Source organism: Toxorhynchites rutilus, chromosome 1 (assembly GCF_029784135.1).
Source record: "Toxorhynchites rutilus septentrionalis strain SRP chromosome 1, ASM2978413v1, whole genome shotgun sequence".
Classification (NCBI taxonomy): Eukaryota; Metazoa; Arthropoda; class Insecta; order Diptera; family Culicidae; genus Toxorhynchites; species Toxorhynchites rutilus.
Genome location: NC_073744.1, coordinates 65,474,058 through 65,498,619, shown reverse-complemented (window position 1 = coordinate 65,498,619; position 24,562 = coordinate 65,474,058). Strand labels below are relative to the sequence as shown.

At 38.9% G+C, this 24,562-nt stretch overlaps 1 protein-coding gene across 11 annotated transcripts in view; it reads right to left on the bottom strand.

The window, feature by feature from the left end:
• Positions 1-1,756: 1,756 nt before the first annotated feature.
• Positions 1,757-24,562, bottom strand: part of LOC129763534 (cGMP-specific 3',5'-cyclic phosphodiesterase) — a 242,650-nt gene continuing 219,844 nt past the window's right edge. For all 11 annotated transcript variants that reach the window (XM_055762699.1, XM_055762693.1, XM_055762695.1 and 8 more), the window contains one exon: positions 1,757-24,551. In XM_055762699.1, the coding sequence (XP_055618674.1) occupies positions 24,067-24,551 (485 nt within the window). In that variant the 3' untranslated portion in view covers positions 1,757-24,066. The remainder of the gene's footprint in view (positions 24,552-24,562) is intronic.

Here is a 24,562-nt window from a genome sequence, read left to right as displayed (position 1 = left end):
ATGACGGATTTTGTGCTGTTTTAGGTACTGTGAGAATATGAGAATGTGAGAATATGAGAATGTGAGATAATGAAAATATGAGAATATGAGAATATGAGAATGTGAGAATGTGAGAATATGAGAATATGAGAATATGAGAATATGAGAATATGAGAATATGAGAATATGAGAATATGAGAATATGAGAATATGAGAATATGAGAATATGAGAATATGAGAATATGAGAATATGAGAATATGAGAATATGAGAATATGAGAATATGAGAATATGAGAATATGAGAATATGAGAATACGAGAATATGAGAATATGAGAATATGACGAATATGACGAATATGAGAATATGAGAATATGTTTTGTTTACAAAAAATCAGTATACTTTCAAAATGGTTACAGAAAGAATGTGCAGATTGAGTATGCGAAGCCACTTCTTTAACTTCAGCATTCATTAACGTCCGTAATCCCCATCTAGGTAGGGATCCATTTTTTTCAGAGAAGAACATCCGAATGCAGTTTTGAAACAACAACACATTTGAACATTCGAATGTAAATTTTAGTTTAGTTTTTGTTTTGGTTTTGAGAATTCATTTTCTTTTATGATCTCTTATTGGTCTCCATACTACGCAGTACGAATGATGTACGAATTCCATACAACACGGTAGATGGTTTCCATACAACGCGCTACGAATTAGCCTGGTTTGAAAGTTAAATTCGAGTTTCTCATAGCGCGGTTTCCTTATAACACGGTACGCACTCACCGCGTTATAGGAGGGTTGACTGTATATGTTTTACCAATGCATTGTGATTTACGAAATCGGTCAAGAATTGCGCCCGAAACAGAGCCAAACACAAATAAAAGATCATTGAAGAAGCCAGGAGAAATTTTTAAAGCACCGTGCATTTTTCTTTGAATTTGAATTTGGATTTAAAAGTTACTTACTGTATTCGAATGTTTGGCATTCGATATTGGAAGCTTGAAAGTTTACAAACATTTTCATACACAACTGCAGTAAACAGTATGCTAAATTGCTTGAGCATGGTAACACATGATTGAAGAAATAATGAAATCTTGTATCTTTTATCGAGAGGAGTATTCATGAGGTTTACTAATGATATTTTGTGTCTGCCATGTCTGTCTATCTCTACCATGAGAATAAGAATGAATAGAATTCGATGTAGAGAACAAAGTCGATAAATCAAAGAATACTCGATTGTTTGGGTTTATTCACGGTTTTATTCACTCATTCATGAAATTCTACAAAAAAAAAAACATTTTGTGTTTTTTTTTGCTTACGTGTCTCGTTTTTATTCCTGACGTATTTGATCAGTCTATAAATTGTTCAAATTCCAAACTTCAGAAATATGAAGAAAAAAAAATCTTTTTTTTTCAAATTTCCAGTCTAGAATACCCCCTTTAGAAACGTAACAAGTGAACCTGTTGGAGTGGACAAAGTGATATAAATTCAATACTAGGAAGCTAGAAAAAAAGATTTCCGATGAGCACAATGACATCTATGAGCAGTGGCGTCGAGTGGAGCTTTTGCACCCGGGGCCTAAGTGTCTGGTTACACACCCTCCTTCTTCGCTATTTGTATATGATGTATGCCGAATGGTGAAGTATTAGTTAATATACGGGTGTTTTTGCACCCCTAAAATCGTGTACCCGGGGGCGGTCCGCACCGCCCAGTCGACGCCACTGTCTATCAGCATGCTATCCAACTCATCCAATGATGCAAGGTTTAAATAAAAGTCCATATCAATTGAACCACAGCTTAGTGTTTATTCACATGACACATCTTTTACCTGTTTATCATTTCAACAATCAATTACAAAAAGTAATCTACCATTAAAGACACTGTTGTCTAATTGTTTTTCATTCATCCCTTGGGCGAACGTGCTTTCGATTCCTTCATCTCATTTACCAGACAACCAGAAGCGCCGCAAGACAAGAAACTTTGTATACAAACTTCTTTCAAACAGCCATGCTGAGAATTCACTGACACCACTTAGTTCCTATCGCGCATTTCATCGTCGAACTTTTTAATTATAAACTTTCCCTCGCAAATGCTGCTCACTCCCGATGGGTTAAAATTTGTTGCATTTATCTGACTATTTCTTGCGATGAGTTTGTTTTATCTGTCTGTAACTGTGTGACACGCAGCTTGCAGTGAACTTAAAGGACGGTAACGGTTCTATTTCACTCGAGATTGACCACGGTTGTCTACTAAAATGCAGCATTTGCACATCGTATGCTCCCTGGTTCTGGTGCGGCTGCTCACCCCTTTCCTTTTTTCCTTAAATATTAATGCAGTTGACGGTTTGATTCGTAGTTTGCTATTGAGTAAAACATTTTCACATTCATTCATTTTCTAGGTTGATTTTGTGTTTGATTTGGTTTATTTCTTGCTCTGTGTTTGCGTGAAACATTCAGCATGCATTTGCTTATATCACTGGGTTTGTAAATTTTTTTTTTCAACGTGTTTCACGTTTTTTTTCTGAGAGATTAAATAAAACCAAATAAAAAGATGAGGTAAAACAATATGTACTATTATCACGGAAAGTATCGATTAATTATGAGAGCTTCCAGGAAACAACATTTCCGTCGGATTTCCACAGATTTTGAATCTGCTACACCATGAGCTGGATTACGGTATATGGACCGAAGTCATCTGTTTCGACACGACAAATGTAAATTTATTTGCGACACTGTTCGGCAAGAAGCGGTTCAAATGCGCGACAAAAGGATTAGATCTTTGTGAGATAAAATACGAGAGATGCGTTTGGTTCGACAGATTTATTTCAAGTGTTCTTTTCCTTCATGTTACAGCGCTATATAGGCTGACCGGTGGCTATCGACTCAACTGAATTAGGATATAATAAAGGTTCCCTTTGACTGGACAATCGAACTGGATATTGAATTTCTATGCACTATTGGAGATAAAGGAGACTTAGAAATTCTACGCGCGGCTATTTGAAATTTGCCATTTGACTATTCGGACGTTTGTCCGTTTGATTTATTGCCCCTTTTTGTTTTGGGGATTCAATCCTTTGCTAATGATTGCTAATGACTCTTGAATAGTAGCCAAATAATTTATGGTTTTTTTGTACTTTTTGGAATACTGATTGAAGCTGTATTGTGGATCTGAATATGAAGATTAAACACCATCTTAGTGACTAATCGCACTTGGTAAATTTTTAATAGTTCAGTATATAACAATAATGTAACATATCAGCCATTCCATGCCAAACCGATATGGTGGTTCTCAGATTTTCGTGAAAAGTGGTAATTTCGTTAATTATCACAAAACATTAGACCCGCATTTTTTTATTTTTTCGTTAGGGTGACCATTTCCATTTTAGGGTGGTTCGAAAAATCAATTATTTCCGCTTTTTCCCAAAAATGACATTTTTACAAATTTATAACTTTTAAGCCACTGAACCGGTTTAAAAGTTATGAATGTTATGAATTTTTGCAAAAAATCATTTTTGGATAAAAGGGAAAAAATGATTTTTTGGACCACCGTTTAACATTGAAAAATCATATCTCGAAAAGGAAAAAAATAGCATCTCTGATATCGAGATATGTTAAAAATCCTCAGCTTTCAAGAGAAAAAGAAATAGCGCCCTCTAGCCCAAAGCCATGAAAACAACAAAAAAAAAAGATGATGGGTTTGAGCCTAGGGGCACGGACGGGATCTTGACATAGGACTGTGATTGTGTGTAGTAATTGCATTTAAATTGAGTTTTTCATTGTTCAAAATCTGTATTTTTTTCTCTTTTGATACATCAAATGGATGGCCAGGAAAAACCGTTTCCTGTATGTACTTGTATCCTCTAAACGGGTTAGATGACATAACGTGGTAGAATTCGGTACCGCATTCTGTTCAAAAATGTACATAAAAATACCATTAAAGCCATTACTACCCTTTTCTTCTGTTTATTCAATCATGCAGAAGAAGACAAAGAGTCATCATGTATCATTTTTAAACACAAGTCTAAATAGTTAAGACCTACATAAATATGAGCCTGAGTCAAATCAATCTATGACTACAGAATATATTATAGGTAAAAATAGCATTATCTCCTTCGTTACCACGTTGTCCGGAACATTGTTTGTAATAACTTCATAGCCATGTAAGATCGCGACTACTCAAGCTATCATAATCTTATTTACGTGGGTATACCCTTTCGATCTTCTAAATCAGCAGCCATTTAAATTCATTTATTGCATTTTCACATAACCAAACAGCATACTCGATATTATGACATCCTGGACCACAATTACACAAATTGTTAGTAGTGAGACCTACACGTTAAAAACATGAATTGAGTATAAATTGATTGGACAACATACAATATAATATAAAATTAATGCCTATTATCGGTAAATGGAGAATAATTGAGGGGCTTAGAATGAAAGGGGTGTAAGTGATTTGACCGATTTCTCTACATCGACTCTCTCTTTGGGTCATAACTTAGCTGCAAATACATTCCCAGCTGTATTTACCAACGTGGAAAATAGGTCAGAACCTCATCTATCGGATTCTATAGCAAACTTAAATTGGAAAGTTTTTGCAGTTGAGTTATTAACTAAATAAAAAGTTTATGAAGAGAAATCGAAATCACTTACACCCCTTGCATTCTGAGCCCCTCAATTCATTTTACGCATCAACTCACATTATGAGCTAACGCCCGAATTTAGGCAAAAAGATTGCTCGTTCCGTCGGGGAGGAAGCAAGTGGATAGTGCAAACGAAAGAAAACATACCCAATTGAATCGTCAAATTGTTAACTTTTTTTACTATATTCACTGTTCATGTTTCAAGCAAAAAAAACCTGGATAAATTTCCTGTCTAATGAGATATAACACAACATATGTCGCAACAACCATTTTGAGTAATATGCGTTTGAAAACTCTTAATACATCGTTACATTTTTCGTAGAGTGACTCCCCTATATAGAAATCAAAGACATAGTCCCATGTCAAAACAACTACAATCAATAATTACGAAAACAAAATCCATTGTTCTTAAGAGTTCAATATTTTTTAACAAAAGGCTTATTGACTTCAATTTGATATGTCGATCATCTAAATCGGTTCAGTGATTCGAAAGTTATAATTTTAAAAATTTTAAAAAGTTTTAAAATAATTAAAAAAAGGCATTTTTGGGAAAAAGGACCTCCCTAAAATGGAAATGGTCGCCCTAACGAAAAAAGAAAAAAATATGAGTCTAACAGTCTGAAATAAAGAACAAAACTACCACTTTTCATGGAAATCCGAGAACCACTATATCGGTTTGGCATGGAATGTCTGGTATAATAAACGTTGTGCACGGAATTTCTTTACTCAATCGTGTATTTAATTTCGCGGCGACGTAAAATATCGCTGGGTTTCTTCCGAATGCAGTCTAATATAATAATATTTTGAAAACGCGAAAATCGAACAAATCGACAAATCTGCAGCCAATTTTCAGCCAAGGAAGGCATTATTCTGTTTGAGATATTTTAGAAACGCGAACATTAAAAGTATGTTCCAGTTAGTATTTGGTCACTTCTATTTAGATACTGCCGCGTCTCTAGTTATATCGACAAGAAACCATTGACAGCGCTGGAAAGGTTGTTTAGTTTGTGGTATACATTTTGACATAAGATTGACACACGCGTTGAAAAGTTATCATTCGTGGAACACGGGAGACGAGAAAATTCTTCACACTAAAGTTGAAACCCCAACGAGGTATGATCACCAAGGCTCTCAAATTTCCTAAATCTATTGTAAATACAGTGCTCAAACGTTACCGGTTAGCATTGACGTTGGATCGCACAAATCAAACGAAACGTAGAAGTGGAACATATGACCGAAAACTGCGAGCGATGATCGTAAAGGTAGTTCGAAATAATCCTAGGATCTTCGGACGTGATTTGGCGAAAAGATTCAGTGCGGCACAAAGCTCAGTTTGGCGAATCTGTATGTGAGAAGGATATCAATCGAACACCTTGCGAGGAAACTGTACGATCAAGTTCTAGCCAAGTACAACGGATGTATTTTGATGGGCGACGGAGCATATGTAATGAACTTTCTATAAAACGAATTGAACCCAGTGAACCGTATAACACTTATACTACACAAAATGAACTTATTAGGTTCAAACACTTTAACCGAAATATAAAACAGTCAGTCTATTGTAAACCACCGAATTTATCATATCGTTATCTGAATCGTCTTTTCCCTAGAGGTGTCTCCAGTCCAGTGGATTCATATGAGCAACTTCTTTACATCCTGTAGACAGGATTGGGGCGTAAGGATATACCGATTGGAAGTCGCGGTGTAATATGCTAATCTTCAACGGTAGCAACCCAAAGTGAAGGTGGTACGGAGATGTACAGTGGCTGAAGAAAGGCACCACACGAGTCGTGTAAAAACGCATTGTGAGGATGCTTTAGGGAAAGATTACCCTGGAAACGAGGAGCTTTTGGAAGCACTACGGAGTCAATCTATTGAGTATACGACAGTGATCATGTGGTGAGCACATGGCAGTTATTATTCGGAGCAATAGACAGACAGTGTATGAACAATAGAACATAAAAAGGGACGCATTGTTCTACAAGAAATACGTTGGAAGATTATGTTTCGTGAGTACGTAGATCGTTCTGTCATCGGAGAACGTATCGGTTAGCTCGCATCGAAGTTGGAACAATTCAGTGAGCGAAGACCAGGGAGTGGTCGTGCTGAAGTCCACCGTCGGGAATCGTATTGGATAACGTCGCGTCGTAGCTCGTTTCATCGTCGGGAAACCTAGCCAGTCGTAAAAACCACGTATAGACAGAGACCTTTACGGGGATATAGTGTTATGAGTGACATTGAATCGGAAGGTGATACATTCGAAGATTCGGTTATTCGTCAAAGCTTACACGGCACTGACCTTCCACCGTTTGTTACTGACCGAAGGGATAAACGATATAAAATTGCAATGGCGGAAGATCTGACAGCACAAATAGCTGCGTTAAAGTTGGAGTTAGACGAACTACGTCGGCAGTCGGCGTCAAATGCTGGCGCGAACAACAATCGTAATGAGGGAACAATGGACAGAGTACCCGATTTCAGGGAAATTAGGGAGTACGTTAACCCATTTAATCCACAAGTGCCGTCGTGTCCCACGGCGGATGCTTGGGTGAAGACCATTGACGAAATTGGAGATATGTATGGTTGGTCTAGAGCATTACGTTTACACTGTGCCCGTTTGAGTCTGGGTGGTTGTGCCAAATTATGGTTCGAGGGTTGTCAGACCTCGATTAAAAGCTGGGCAGATTTTAAAACTGAAATAATCAAAGGATTCCCGTCGGCTAAACATCCAATTTATTACCATAATTTGCTGTCGTCCCGAAAATGGAAGATCGGTGAAACGATAGAGGAGTACGTCTACGAAATGCTGGCAGTGGGACGGAAGGGTAATTTTACTGAAGAGACTATTGTCACGTACGTTACCAGTGGCTTGCGATCGTATGCCAAGCGATCAGGCATGACTATTGGGAAAGTATCTACCGGTCTAGCGGCGAATTGTGACGAGGGCCGCAAAAAAACGCAGCATATCGGCGAATCCTGCTTTCAGTGTCGGGAAATGGGACACATTGCCAGAAATTGCCCCAAAGTGAGATGTCATCGCTGTAAAAAAGAGGGACACATGAAGAGAGAGTGTAGGAGTTCCGGAGTAGGAAAGGAAGTTCGAGAGCAAAGTCCGAAAGTGATGCGAGTGGTGGACCAAAAAAGCGCTTTTGTCAAAAATGTAGAGGTGGCTGGTCTCACGTTGAAGGCCCTTGTAGATACTGGCGGTCGAGTGTCAACTATCCAGGAGAGATTCGCCAAGAAGGTCGGAGAATTAAAACCCAGTCACAAGGTGTTACGTGGTTTTGGGAAAAAGGAAGTTACGGTGTCCTCGAAAGTATGTGCTCAGCTGCAGGTCGATGGGATTATTCTGCCAGTGGAACTTCAAGTAGTACCTACATGGGTTCAGGATACGGCGATCATCTTGGGAGAGGATGTAATTGACCAGGATGGACTGGTGATGATGAAGCGGAGTCGAAGTATTCTGATCCTATATCGGAGGCGCGAGAAGCAGAAATAGCAGTGGCCCCAAAGTACACGTTTGAAGTAAAATCTGGGAGAGAGATCGACCAAAAATCGCTTAATAGTGATGGAGAAGATGAATTGAATCAACGGTTAATTCAGATGATACAGCAGTATCGAGACTGTTTTGCTCTCAATATGAAGGAGATGGGATGTGCGAAATCGACGATGATGAGAATAAATCTCACTGACGAAGTTCCAGTGTACATGAAACCGCGAAAGTTGGAGTACGCTCGGGAAAATGTTCTTCGTGAAATCGTGAGTGAATTGCTGGATGTAGGTATTATTGCTGAAACGGAATCTTCATACAACAGCCAAGTAGTGTTGGTTCCGAAGAAAAATAATCAGTTTAGGATGGCCGTTGATTATCGGCTATTAAATGCGAAGACAATCAAGGACAAATATCCTATGCCCGACATCGAGGTGTCTTTGCAGAAGCTGGCTGGTGCACGGTTATTCATCACAGTCGATTTATATAGTGGCTATTATCAGATTCCGTTGGATACGGAGAGCCAGATTTATACAGCTTTCTCGACCACGAATGGCCATTACCGTTTCCTGAGGATGCCCTTTGGTTTGGCTAATGGTTATGCTGTCTTTCATGAATGAATAAAATAGTTGAAGTTCTGAAGAAGAAAAAAATTGTGGCGATCGCCTACATCGATGATCTGGTCTTACCGGGTCAAAACGAAAAAGAATTGCTAGAAGGTTTTGAAGAACTTTTAAAGGTTCTGGGAGACGAAGGATTCACAATAAATTTGCGAAAAAGCCACTTTTTCAAAAAATCCATTTGTTTTTTGGGGTTTGAAGTGAGTGCCGATGGTGTGCGGCCTGGTGAGCTGAAAACGAAGGCTGTGGCAGAGTTTCCAACTCCAACTTCCATTCATTCAGTGCAGCAGTTTTCGGGGTTGTCCGGATTTTTCCGGCGGTTTGTGCAAGATTATACATATGCGAAATGAGATATAAACTCTAGAATTGCTAGATATTTTTTGAAATTGTTAGAATACGACTTCCGAATTGAACATCGAGGAGGGACGAGGATGCGGCACGTTGACGCTCTCAGTCGATCGCCGATCGAAGAGCCGACCGAAATAGAATCAGTAGCAGAAAACATCATGGTGTTGGAGATCTCTAATACTGATTTCTTGGTGAGCATGCAGAGAAAAGATGAGCGGTTGGTCGAGATAATTAACAAACTCTCACGAGATCCGTTGTGTGATGAAGATAAGCAGATTCACGATAACTACATATGCGAAAACCATCGGTTGTACCGTAAGGTAGAAGGTCGAATGTGTTGGGTAGTGCCGAATGCTGTTCGTTGGAGGATGCTGAGAAATTATCATGATGAAAAGGGTCATTTTGGAGAAGAGAAAGTATTGGAGATGATGGGTGATTTTTTTTGGTTCCCTAAAATGCGAAAGTATGTGCGAACATACATTGCTGCGTGTCCGAAATGTGCTTATTTCAAATCAAAGCAAGGGAGACCCGAAGGTTTCCTGAATCCGATACCGAAGACACCGATACCATTTCATACGATACACATGGATCATCTAGGACCATTTCCTAGGTCTGCCAAGGGAAACGAGCATATCTTGGCCGTTGTTTGTGGGTTCTCAAAATTCCTGTTGGTAAAGCCAGTGAGGTCCACCAATGCGTCTTCAGTGATAACGACGTTGGAAGAGATGTCCAGTGTTTTCGGTTTGCCATCTCGTATTATTACTGATCGAGGAACTGCGTTTACCGCAAAAATGTTGAAGCAGTATTGTGAAGCCTATGGAATTGATCACGTTCTGGTAGCTGTGGGAACCCCTCGGGGAAATGGACAGGTGGAGAGGAGTAATCGTACCATTCTCACAACTCTCCGTACAATGGTGGACGAGGCAGATAAAAGGTGGGATGAGAAAGCAAAATTCGTGCAAAGTGCGATTAATACAGCTCCGAACTCTACCACCAAAGTATCACCAGCCTCACTCGTGCTGTCGTATAAACCGAAAGATATAGTTCAGAACGAAATAATCTGTGTCATTTCCACCGAGAACAGTCGGTTAGCAGAGCCAATCGAAGAAATTCGTAATCGGGTGGAAAGAGTCACGCGAGAAAACCAAGAAAAGCAGAAGCAATACTACGATAGGCGACGTCGAACAGCGACCCGTTACGAAGTGGACGACTTAGTGCTGATAGTGAAGGACCAATACATTCCAGGAGGCAGTCATAAGTTGGAACCGCGGTACAAAGGGCCATTTATTGTCACAGAAGTGCTGCCGAATGATCGTTACAGAGTAGCTACAGTTCCGGGAATTGACGTTCGTCCTTTTTCGACCGTATACTCTGTGGATCACATGAAGAGATGGTGTGAAACTGCTGAGATAGATGAGATAAAACTAGTCGGCGAAGATCACATGAGCGACGAAGAAAACAATTGAATTTGTTTAAGTGTGAATTATGAAATATATATTGAACTTCGATGAGGACATCGTAAATGTCTGGGTGTCCGATTGTAATGAACTTTCTATAAAACGAGTTGAACCCAGTGAACCGTATAACACTTATACTACACAAAATGAACTTATTAGGTTCAAACACTTTAACCGAAATATAAACAGTCAGTCTATTGTAAACCACCGAATTTATCATATCGTTATCCGAATCGTCTTTTCCCTAGAGGTGTCTCCAGTCCAGTGGATTCATATGAGCAACTTCTTTACACATATGTGAAAATAGACTTCGGACTAATGCCGGTTCAAAAAAAAATATTGCTTTGCTAAACGTGATAGACAACTTTACAAGAACGGTCTTCAGAAGATAATTTTACCGTTCATTCGATCACACGAAGGTCCTGTGAAGTTCTGGCTCGACCTAGCCAGCTGTCATTACAGCCAGGATGTCGTAGAATGGTATAAGCAGAACAATATTGAAATAATACATTATTGAAAAAGTATGAAACCACCAAATTGTGAAGATCTTCGTCCCATCGAAAAACATTGGACAATGTTTAAGCACAAATTTGAAGAAGTGTGGCGAAACAATCAAAACGCCATCTGATATCAGCAGAGTTGTTACGTTGAATTCTGAGTTTTTGGCCCAAAAAATCTTGCTATCTTACCTTCTGACTTAGGACTGCGTCTTTCAGTAAGAGTGCCATACATAAAACAGGTCACGTTTCCATGATACAACGTTAACGTTAATCACTATTTTTGCTGCGAACGGATTTTGAAGAATACGAATCACAAATTTAATATTTGTTTGATATGCTCTACATCCTCTGGTCTGTAAACAGTATCAATTGATGAAGCATCCCCACATCCCCATCCATTTGTTCTGTCCATTTTTATTGAATTCCCGTACCGTCAATAACGAGTAACTAATTTTTATACACCACTGCAAACAGTCGCACGTAAATCGGCCTCTCGAAACGTAAATGTAGAGAACAAACACTGCACCATGTGAACGGACACTGTGAAGAGGAGAAGTATTGCGATTTAAGCTCTGCCCGTTAGAAACGTAGGTACAACGTGGTACGGGCCAGTACATAAAAGCAGAGCGTTTGCAATTTCTCCTACATAGAGGCGAATGAACTGCAAAGTTTAAAGCCTCTTAAAAACAAAGAAGAAGAAGAAGAAGATTTCTCTTACACAGTCTTGCTCTTGCCAGCAAGCGATCAACATCACTTCGGACTGTCCAAAGTTTGTTATGTTGTGAATGGAATGTAGCACTTGTGTATTTTTGCGTGGCAAATGTACAATGAAATGATTACCATTAACCCTTTGCGGTCATTTGTCTGCTCTCATACACCACAGCAAGTAAGTATATTAATCTTATAGAGGACCTGGTACAAATTCGTTACCCCATTTTGTTTTTTTTTGGACTTAGCTTTTGGCCAATGCTCGGAATTTCTTCATATTACGTCATCTTATGAAGGGATCTATTGCGGACATTTCCCCGCAAACCTGTTTCAAAAATCTTGATTTGGCTCGGAACTTTGAGCATAGAAGTGAAACAACTCAAATTCGAGTACCCGAGATGCCTGGGTATAAATTTGGCACCCCATTTTTTTTATTTTTTCAAATTAAAAGAATCGTCCTGAAATCACTGAAAAATGTATTTTTTGACATTTTCATACAAAATAGAAGTGGATACACTATCTTACGTAAATTAACTGAACTTTGACGAAAAAGCATGCAATTTTACAAAACAAAGAGAAAGAGGAACAAAAAACGATTTTTTCAGGATAAAGTCAACAAATTTCATCTCGATTCAGTTCTAATCAAAAAAGTAAAGTAAAGTAAAATTTTGCTGCATGGGCATGCAATACTTAGCATGATGTATCATCAACACTATGTTTACATTGGGGTGCCAAATTACCCGCATACCGAATTTTCACTTTGGAATGAAATCTATGAAATTTGTGATTAAAATCTCGATACACTTACTCGAATTCGTTGAAGAACATCAATTTCTTGATCCAAATCAGCTTTAATATTTAAAATCAGCTCACTATTCGATTTTTAATGATTTTTCAAAAGACGCACAAGAAAAATTTTCGAGTTTTCAAAAACAACAAAACTTGAATTTTTTTTTAAACATAGATATTTTGGGTTTTTGGCATCTGACGTTTGTTACTACATTACTAGAACACTTTTTATTTATTCACCATCAGAGTGCGCTCATTACATCAATTCAAACTTTTTCGGATTTTTCGGACAATCCGGCTGCAGAAAAGAAATGTGATTGAAAGAGGAGAGCATAATGCATAGGCGTGTGAGCGAGACCATCCTCATGTCGTATCGAAATCCCAACTAAATGGATTTTCGAACGAGTGCCAGCTTATATACAAGTCTGTGTGATTTCAATAGCCTGTTTTCAAAGCAATTGTTATACTATTCAAACAAGTTTTCGGGTCAATAATTGACAGGCATATAACTGTTGGACATTTTATTCTTCGATTGAAGTGATTATCATACCACTCCGTTTAGTCGGCAAAGAGGTATTAACGTTCAAAACCTTGTTCTCCAGGGATAACACTCTTGTTTTCGAAACCCTGAGCAATATCACATCTCTCTCTCTCTCTCAGTTCACATTTTTCCTCTACGCTCCCTCGGAGCATTTGTTGCCAGAGTTGCCAATAATATTTTTCAAAAAACTGGAAGAAAACTGGATCCTGAAAAATCGTTTTATTTTAAGAAGTTCTGCTTTGAGTTATTCAAAACATATTTTTTATCTATTCCAGTGCCTGAGAAATAGACCTTACTTCGAAGCTTCGTATAATATTCACATGTAGCTCATGAATAGCGAAATGAACCATTATGATGATTGGGATGATTGTTTCTAGAGGAGTTCTCTCGGCTTCTCAGAAAGATAACTATGTCCCTTCGAGATGGAAATTCAATATAGATGAATAACGGAATATAACGCCGGTCCGATTGATTTTAGAATTCTTCCGGTTATCTGTTCATGTTTCCCAAAGATAACTCTACGCCGTCGCGAATGGAGTACTATAAAGCTATGAATAACGTATTGCCGGGACGATTGATTTTAGAGAAGTTCTCTCGGATACCTTCTCAGGTGTTAATTGTGAGAAGCTCTTTTGGATTGGATGGAATGGATTTCGATTGAGGAAGATACAGCCGGTATAATTAATTTTACAGGTTTTCCTTTTTAGGTTACCTAAAAATAATCTTTGCCGCATGTTGTGACACATGAGATTTTCGGATTTTCATTTCGTTGAAGGGTCGATTGATGTAAACGGATGTAAACGGAAGCAAGATTACTTGGGTTTAATATTCATATCAATTAAAGTCAATGGAGCACATTGATCCTATGATCTTCTAAACTTTAGAATGAATTGGAGGACCTATAACATATAATGCTTATATAAACTCAAAGTCAGCATAGCACGCGGGCTCTATGAACCATTTAGGGTTAGATTTCTTGCTATGAATATTTGGTCTGAACTTCAGCATGTTTTGGAGGACCTAGAACATATATTATGTATATAAACCTAGAACGTTGCTGCTTGGATAGACACCACACGCTCTGCGCACTAATCGTATTGAATTCGGAAATGTAAGCAGGAGGAAAATAACACTGAGAGTGTGCAAGAAAAGAAATATCGATCCAAGGCAAATACCCCTTTGATCGATCGAACGAATAATGTCAAAAAACGAAATTGGTTAAGGAATAGAAAGGGTGAGGGAGGGATAATATTTATACATTGTGAATTGATTTCACATAAAATAGGTAAAACTGAAGCACAATATAAAAAAACTGGATAAAACTGGACAATATTTGAAAAAACTGGATGTTTGACTGGATCGAAGAAAAAAAAACTGGAAGAATCCAGTTTAAACTGGAACATTGGCAACGCTGGTAATAAGTGTTGTTTCGTTTTTCGTGGATTTTCGAATTAACGCGGTTTTATTACGAGGTACGTATCCCCCGCGTAAAAATAGGATGACATGGAGTGAAAGTTTATATTAGGCTGTCAAAAAAGTCCTGCGGTATTTCCGCGAGGTGTCGTTGTAAGCGCGTAGTTCTAGGTGTATTAATTGTATCGAGTCATACTATAGCTTGTTGGTATTTTTGCGCGCTATAATATAGTCCTTGACAGTGTTTTGTTTGGTTAAGTCGTTCGTGAGTTATAGTGTCGCAAATATGGAGCAAAATAAAGAGAAAATCCGACATATTTTACAGTACTACTATGACAAAGGCAAAAATGCATCTCAAGCTGCCAATAAAATTTGTGCAGTTTATGGACCCGATACAGTTTCCATTTCCACCGCACAACGATGGTTTCAACGTTTTCGTTCTGGTGTAGAGGTCGTCGAAGATGCGCCACGCTCCGGAAGGCCTGTTGTCGAAAATTGCGACAAAATCGCTGAATTAGCCGAGAAAGACCGGCATAGTAGCAGCCGTAGCATCGGCCAAGAGCTGGGGATAAGTAATCAAACCGTTATTAACCATTTGAAGAAGCTTGGATTCACAAAGAAGCTCGATGTATGGGTGCCACACACGTTGACGCAAAAAAACATCTTTGACCGTATCGACGCATGTGAATCGCTGCTGAATCGCAACAAAATCGACCCGCTTCTGAAGCGGATGGTGACTGGCGATGAAAAGTGGGTCACTTACGACAACGTGAAGCGCAAACGGTCGTGGTCGAAGCCCGCTGAAGCGGCTCAGACGGTGCCCAAACCCTCATTAACGGCCAGGAAGGTTCTGCTGTGTGTTTGGTGGGATTGTCAAGGAATAATCTATTATGAGCTGCTTCCCTATAGCCAAACGCTCAATTCGGACCTGTACTGCCAACAACTGGACCGCTTGAAGGTAGCACTCATGAAGAAGAGGCCATCTTTGATAAACCGAGGCCGCATTGTCTTCCATCAGGACAACGCCAGGCCCACACTTCTTTGGTGACGCACCAGAAGCTCCGGGAGCTCGGATGGGTGGTTCTTTTGCATCCGCCGTATAGTCCGGACCTTGCACCAAGTGACTACCACCTGTTTTTGTCCATGGCGAACGAGCTAGGTAGTCAGAAGTTAGCCACAAAAGAGGCCTGTGAAAATTGGCTATCCGAGTTTTTTGCCAATAAGGAAGCGAGCTTCTATAACAGGGGTATTATGAAGTTGGCATCTCTTTGGGAACAAGTCATCGAACAAAACGGCGCATATTTGACTTAAAATAGATGATTGTAACTAATTTTATGAACAAATGAAAATTCAAAAAAAAATACCGCAAGACTTTTTTGACAGCCTAATATATAGAACATGTAGCGGAAAATGAGAGAGTTCGAACGCTTATTTGATAGAACCGTTTGATCAAACGATTGAAAAAAAATACAATGAATTATCTTGGAATATTTGCGGTTTGGCTGTCGGTGTGTCGCACTCGACAAAACCACGCAAACCATCAACATTATTCAGGGTCAATCTTTCGAACACCCGACTTTAGTGGATTGAGAGATCGGTTTTTTTATCCCTTTATTGTTTATTTTTTAGGCTCATTAGCATTTTAGCTGTAACAGAGTCGAATTTTAATCGTGTACATATCACATCATATCTATTATAATTAGCACATTTTACACAGTTGCCATTTTTCGGCGTTAGAGTATTCCCTTCTATACCATCGCATATGGTAAACATTTACACAGTAGCCATGTAGGCGTAAGAGTTTTCCTTCTGTTCTTTCATTATCCAGTTAGACCGGACAGCGGATACGGTTGATTGATCATTGTTGAGGTATTTATAGAACAGCAGCCCGATGTGTCTTGCAGAGCAGAGCAGTTGTATGGATGAATCGATCTTATTTCGACCGTGGATCGACAATCAACGCTGTTGATTGTTGCGTGGACTATTTATTCTGTAACAACACAAAGATGGTCAATGAGAGCCCTGAGTTTTGAACTCACGATCGATCGCTTACTAAGCGAACGTGGCTACGGAGACCCCCTAGAGATCGGTTGTTATTGTCGTAAAGTAGTCAACAGCAGTATATATTTTTTATTCACATTGATTTGTTAGTGAACATTATTTTGTACCAATCCATGAATATTGGTATCTGCGGGATGGAATTGTTGATCGGCCATTGAGGGTAAGAATAATCGTGTCTATTCAAGAAACGAATATACTTTAAATTCAATTGATCATAAGATAATTGAAATGTAGCGATGCACCTCCGATATGAACATTTGAAATACATAACATATTCACATCAAAATCAATGCATACAAGAATGTTTTCCGTGGATTTTCGAATCAACGCGGTTTTATTACGAGGTACGTATCCCCCGCGTAAAAATAGGATGACATGGAGTGAAAATTTATATATAGAACATGTAGCGGAAAATGAGAGAGTTCGAACGCTTATTTGATAGAACCGTTTAATCAAACGATAGAAAAAAAACAATAAATTATCTTGGAATATATTTGGCTGTCGATGTGTCTGTCGCATTCGACAAAACCACGCAAACCATCAACATTATCAATCTTTCGAACACCCGACTTTAGTGGATTGAGAGATCGGTTTTTTTTATCCCTTTATTGTTTATTTTTTAGGCTCATTAGCATTTTAGCTGTAACAGAGTAGAATTTTAATCGTGTACATGTCACATCATATCTATTATAATTAGCACATTTTACACAGTTGCCTTTCGACCTTTGAGGTATTCTCTACAATCTGCAATAACGAGTATCAATTGTGATGAATCGAATGAGCCAAAAACTGTAACATCGAGCCTTGTGGGGATGTCAATCACTTGTAACTGTTGGTTCCAGGCGCAGTTTGGGCTTCACCCAAATTCCAAATATATGTATAAAAATAAATGCATTCCTAGCCGCCGGTTGCTGGATGATATTGTCCCTCTCACAAACGGTTTGAGTCCTGGGTAAACAACGCCCACCGCGATCCACTGTCCAGTTGATCTATCGTCAATGAACGGGGTTGCCAATTAGGAAGAGAAAAAACATTGTTCCCACCCACACATACAAAAAACAGAAAGCTCGGTAAGGAAAACGATAGGGAACAGGAAATAGTTGAAATAGGGGTATATGAAAAAGGAAAGTGAAGGAAGAAAGAATAAAGCGAGAAGGAAAATTGTATTAATTAAAATATAATTGTATTCCTCTGCAACCACTGTCCCTGGTTTGTATTCGTTCTCCGGACTTGAAAGAAGTCGTCAGCCCTCGTCCTCAATCGACCTTTGAGCTGTGTAAGCGTGTGGAAAGTGCTCCTGTTTGCTAGAAGAGCAAGTTTGAAGAAAGCCGGCTTAGGAATAAGCGACCCTGAGAGCCCTATTCCTATGCTTAGAGTTACACACTTCACTCATCATGCTCCCACTTCTGCGATCAACTACTGTGTTGAGCATCTTGGTAATCCACGGTGTATTTACCAAAACAAAATCTTGATATATATAACTTTTTTTTCTAAGAGTGTACTAACGGGAGTAGACTTCCATGTTTCGTTTGCCGTCTTGGTAATCATCATTTTATTCGTTCCAGCTCCCTGATATGACGCCATGTTTTAGAATCGAACCTGTTCCAGAACATGTTACCAAATCGCTCGACGGAACTGCAACATGTTGAAACCTTGACAGTATTGATGTCACGACACGCTTTGAGTAGCTGTGAGAAGCGTGCTTTCGCATCTTTGTCTGTGACTATTACCATGGCGTACTTCGTTGCCACATTGGTTGCGCGTTCGCTTACTAAGCGATCGATCGTTAGTTCAAAACTGAAAGCCCTCAATTGCCCATCTTTGTGTTGTTATAGAATAATTACGTTCACGCAACAATCATCAACGATGGAGGAGATCGGTCCACGGTGGAACCTAAGTGGTGCGGACTCAATTCGCTTCGTTTTCAAGCAAATCCATGCATTTTTTCAAGTGATTTCTTGCAATAAATTCTCATACCACCAGAGATGCCAGATTTACAGATATTTTTGTAAATTCACAGACATATCTGCAAAATACTTTTAATTTTTTTTTTTCCAAAATATATATTTTTATAAAGGCTCATATGGCGTTAGCCTCACGGGGCCGGGAGTTAAATACAATTTTTCTTATTATCTATGTTAGTAATATGTAACCGATTACTCGCGGTTGGCTCGAGGTTAGTATTACAAGTGTTTTCGTAATTGGGATGTTGCTGTCTCCAATGCTCTGTACGTGTGCCCGGGATACTTCCTATTGGGATGCAGCTGACCATTAATCAGCAACGCCCCCCTAGTCTGTACCCCATATCTAGCGTGGTGCGTCTTTCTCGACTCGAGGAATCCAGGATAGAATGGTCACTAGCCGGCGCAATCATCAGTTCGTGTAGAGTTGTCATGAGCGGTACAACCTTTGGCTCTTGTTGAATGATCAGTGGAAACTTTTAATTTTTGTTGCAGACTTTTTGGATATAACAATATTTCACAGGTTTATGAAAAATGAGAGGCTCTATTCATCACATCAAATATATTTTAATCACCGTATGATATATTTTTAATAAATGAACAGTTGTCATATTTAGTTTATATCAAAACACATGACGTTAGACCTATTTTTTGAGTCATCCATTAACACTTTGCTGTCCGGCGTAACCACAATGGTTACATTCGCAAAATAGGTCGCACCGCAGTGATGTCGTGAGCATAGTATCGCTCAGTGGCCGACGACAGTACTTCAGTATCTTTTGCATTCTGTTGGTGTTTTGTTTGGTAACAATAACTTGTACACATCTACGTTTTTTATGATTTCATAAGTACTTCTGCCCTGACATCATTGCAGGCGAAAGAGACGATACGATTCTTCACGTTGAATGAAAAATTGCATTCATTCACTATACATGCTATACATTTACTATACTACACTTCGAAATTTCATGACTGTGAGGGAACAGAGTCGAGAACCTATGAGAACTATCGATGAGATGGGTAAAACTTAACAGATTGTAATTGCCCGATAATGTCAAAAACGACTGGCGACAAACTAATCCGAATAAGCGCTACCGGCGCCAAGCGAATCATATTTTAGCAAACGTGTGGACGGCAACATGTGCGTCGCTAATTTCCTTAAAAATGACTCTCCTAGAGGAGTCTCTTTTGAGCAAACAACAATGAGTGGATTCTCAAAGCCCTGACTGAACATCTTTGAGTAATATTAAGATTGACTACATCCAAGCAATAACGGAGATCGTTTCATCCCAGTTCATGAGCATCCCTTCAACCTCGCATTGTAAGTCTATATCTATCTAAAAATGGAAAGCCAAATCTGTTCGTAAACGGAGAACCCGAAGAAGGGATGGCCTGATTTTAGGATTCTTTATTTTGTTGTATTTGTCTTTTTCTGTAGATCAATATAGTGAACCGAAAAAATCGGAAAACTCTGAAAGAATGTCGGAAAAATTTGGAAAATTGAATTCCCATATCACCTAAAATTACAACATGATGAGCGTTGTTAGGCCATTCGATATTTGCACTAGCGAAGATGATCTTTGTTCGAAAGTGGAAATGGATTTTCATGCAAAACAACGTATTCCTATATCTTCTATCCATCTATCTATATAAATAAACATTGTCAAAATGGAAGACCAAATGTATGCTAATCGCAAAATCCGATGAAGGAAAGGTCTCTTTTGAGCCATCTTCATTTTGCTGTATTTGTTGTATTCTACCCATAGAGCAATGTTATGATGAGGAAAAGTTTAGAAATTCGTTCTAAAGAAATCATATCAAAACAATAATTTTGGGCTGGACGAAGTTCGCCGGGTCAGGTAGTATATATATACATACAGCCATTCCATGCGTTCTCAAGGGGAAAAATTAGTTTTCGGACCACATGCTAACTTTGAAGAATCATATCTCAAAAACGAAAAAAAAGCATCTCTTAAATCGAGATATGTTATGTAGAACAGCCTCATCTTTCAAGAAAAATATAAAAAATATAACGCCCCTTAGTCCAAAACCATAAAAACAATAAAAAACAAACGCATTCGATAATTACGAAAACAAAATCCATTTTTTTTGCAAATTCGATATTTTTGAATAAAAAGCTAGCTCATTGTCTTTATTTAGATATGCCGATAATCTAAACCGGCTCAGTGGCTCTGAAATTATGAATTTTAAAAAGAAAGTCAGCTTTGGGAAAAATTGAGAAAAAAAATATTTTTCGGACCACCCTAAAATGGAAATGGTCACCCTAACGAAAAAAAAAAATACGGGTCTAATCATTTGCGATAAAGAACAAAACTACCACTTTTCATCGAAATCTGAGAACCACTATATCGGTTTGGCATGGTATGGCTGTATATATACAAAATATACATATACAAAATATACAATAATATACAAAATACAATCTTAAGTGCATCGCGATGTACAAAATATGATTGAATCTATGAAAATTAACGTTAAAAGACATTTCTACAGATCCGCACACTTCTACAGACATTTCCACATTTTAACAGACTTTCACATATTTTTACAGACTTTTTTTTAAAAATCATCTGGCAACTCTTCGTTTCACTTTTCATCGAATGTTTTCAAATCGCAGGAGTAAACATTTACGTGACTGTGACTTTGTTTGTTTTTATTTCGTTCGGAGAAATGTTATATCAGGAAAAGTGGACATTAAAAATGTGTTGCTCAGTGAAAGGCTGCCCGAATATGAGTGAAAATGTTCGCGTTAGCTTTTATCGTATACCCTCGGAAACGTATTTACAGTCGCGCTGGGTTGATTTTTGCGGAGACGACAAACTAGTTCCGAATAAGGGTTCCCGTATCTGTGGAGTAAGTACGATGTTTCAATTATTGAAAACCAAAAGTGTAGCAAACCTTTGAAACACATTTACAGGTTACAAATACATCATTACATTTCAACCGGAAAAGAAACCTCGTGAGAAACCGTAATGCCTTCTCCATAATTAAGCCGGTAGTTGACTCAGAAGATAACGTCCATCATCAACACAAAGCGCTGAATGCTTTAGCGGTACATTCATCACCAGGACTAGCGGATCATAATCAAGTGGATTTCATTCGGTTAACTTCATTAGCAAAGCTGTTTTCACCGACGTTAGAAAATAACGCCTTCTAAACATTTCACTTTTGCTATGTATGTATGTATCGAAATTCGCCGATGTTGAATTTTGCTCCCACATTAAAATCTTGGAGTGAACTAAGCGTTATTCGTAGGTTGTTTATATTCTGTCAGGTTCTGATACCTTGCAATATAAGATGTCCTTTCAGAGATGCAATGGTCAATTGAAAAATTGACGGAAAAATGTAGTTCGTTCATTTTATAAGTTTAACTATTTTTGCCTCTGATAACAATACCTTTTTCATAGTGTTGATTTTCATGAGAAAAATAACACTCCTGATCATTGGATCTTTTTTGACATTTCAATTGGATCTTTTTTGACAGCCGTTTTGATTCAGTCCGCACTACCTAGGGTGGAACAAATATCTGCTCTGCAAGAAACATCGGGCTGCTGTGCTATTAATAACCCAACAATGCTCAATATCAACTGTCTAAGCTGTCCAGTTTGCTGAACAACGGAAGAATAGAAAGAATAATCTTAAGCCTAAATAGCTACTACTCTGTAATTTACCATAATGTAATCGAACAGAAAAAATACTTTAACGCTACTGTGCAATGTACAATTTATAGAATCCATAAAAACATATAACATGTACACTATTAAAGCCCTTCTCTGTTTCATCTAAATTGCTAATGAGCCTAAATAAATAAACATGTTCGCGACGAATGCATCCCGAGAAGAAAACGAACGAATAAGAGACGAATCATCGGGTGGAGAAAATGATGATGCAATCGGTGTGCAATAGGCATGCGCTCGGCGATACAATTGCATACACACGCACATATGAGAAGTCATTCGTTGCGTGAACACCGGCTGGACAACATCATTGCTGGACGAGCTGGACGGCGAGGGATCGAGTGTCTTTCTCAAGGCAGTAAGGGCGGACGTGTAATGCTGGAGTAAAGTTTTCCAAGGGCCTTTCTCAAGGCTAGAGACGAATGAACTGAAAAGTTTAAAGTCTCTATAATACAAAACCTGTGGTTTTAAGTTTTTTAATCATTCTGTTTGTGACAATTAAAAGAGTTATATTGTAAGTTTTTTTAAGAAGTGTCCCAGTAAAGCAGCAACAGTGGAATACAATCTGGGCGACCAACGTAATTTCCATCCTCCGTTGTCTTGTTAGTCTCCAAGCGACAAACAAGCAACGAACATGTTTGATCCTGTTTTCCAGCCTCGTGTTGTGTTTTTTTTTTGCGGTTAAGTGTTGATAGCGCATTGAATTAACTTTTCGAAAGATGTTCACATCATTTTGAGGAGTAGTCGTCGTTTACATCAGTTACGGTTTGGGGGTATAATAAAGAATAAACTATAACTTTCATGCACAATCGGGCCTCGTCTGATCTGAAGACTTCCTCATCTGCGAAAGTAAACGATAACTCAGCACCACAGTGTAGTTTATTTTTTTCCTTCTGAATGAGCATGTGAAATCAGCGAACATACATTCCACTGAATTGTCGTTTCCTGGAGGCCTTCATCGTAAAACTTTTAATCCTACAAACGGTTCCATTGCCAACCAAACTTGAGCGAATTAATTAATTAAACTATGTTCCATAAATAACAATGATTGAGGTTCATGGGTGTGTAAATGCTCAACTTAACACTCGAATATCGATAGAATCATCCATAGAGAATGTCATTTCTCTCAGTCCCTACAGATAGCAGCCTATTTCCTAAATATCTATGCGCTCTCTAATGACTAGTTACACGTTGACTTGTGTTCAACACAAATTCTTCCTCTAGTTCAGAGAAGTAAGTAACAATTGACGTGCCTAAGGATAGCTTAAAAACAACAGGTGAGTATAGATGGAGTTAAACTAGCCTACAGAGAGAAAGATATATGCATCCTCCATCTGGATCCGAGTTATCCAGGGTCTATCGCGCTTATCATAGCAAGAATGTTAAAAGTACTAGTCTACCACTAAGTAAAGAAAGCACCGTAAAGATTTTTTTTTCTATCTTACAAAGGTTTGCGAATGTGTTTGTTCAGTTTCACTCGGGCTAGAGTTTTGGTTATCGCACATCACTTGGAGCTTTGTTTGTTTGATTTTTGTTACAATCTAGGTATTGCATTTTGAAGTATAACTTGATAGCGGGAGTTGAGTTACCGATCAAACATGTATATAAAATACATTCCTCCAAAAAAGGGACATTTTGATTGACATTTAGGTATTTGTGTTTTCATTCCACGATACCACACATTTACTTGTTTGGGGTTTTCCAGTTAATACTAATTCGCATGGTCTGACACAGCACAGCAAATAGTCTACATCTAAACACAGCCGACAGCATGAGTCCTGTCGAAACAATCTAGACTGAGTTCTCCTTGTCGGTGCTGGGGGCCACTTCGAGTTCGGAGTTCTCGTCGAAATGCTTCGGTCACAAAAGCATACACAACTTGGAGCGTTTCTTCACCGGTTTAATCGCAGAGGACGATTTGACACCATCCAAGTCGGTAGGTGTCGTTCCGTGAGCGTTATTGGTTACAACTGAACCCGCCGATGCAGTGCTTCCAGCGGAGAAGGGAGTTTTTTGGTGGTGATTGGCTTCGCCATCGATATGTCCATCGGCGTTCGTCTGTCGTTCGTCGTCATGCGACCTTGAGCTTATCGAAGAACTAGTAGCCCCGGAAGATGGTCGTTCAGTTGAACCTGCAACCCCGCCCGCACCGATTGCGGTTTGACTGCTGTACACAGACTTGGACAGTTTGTTTCGGACGGCCTTCCCGAGGGCACCGGTCTTACGAAGACTGCTGAAGCGAGGCTTCCGCTCATGAACCGGCGTAGTGTCAGTCTTTTCTTCCGGATGGGCACAGTTCAGCGTTGTCACGGTAAACTCGATGTCGGCTAGAGCTTCCTTTCCAGCTGTGAATGGA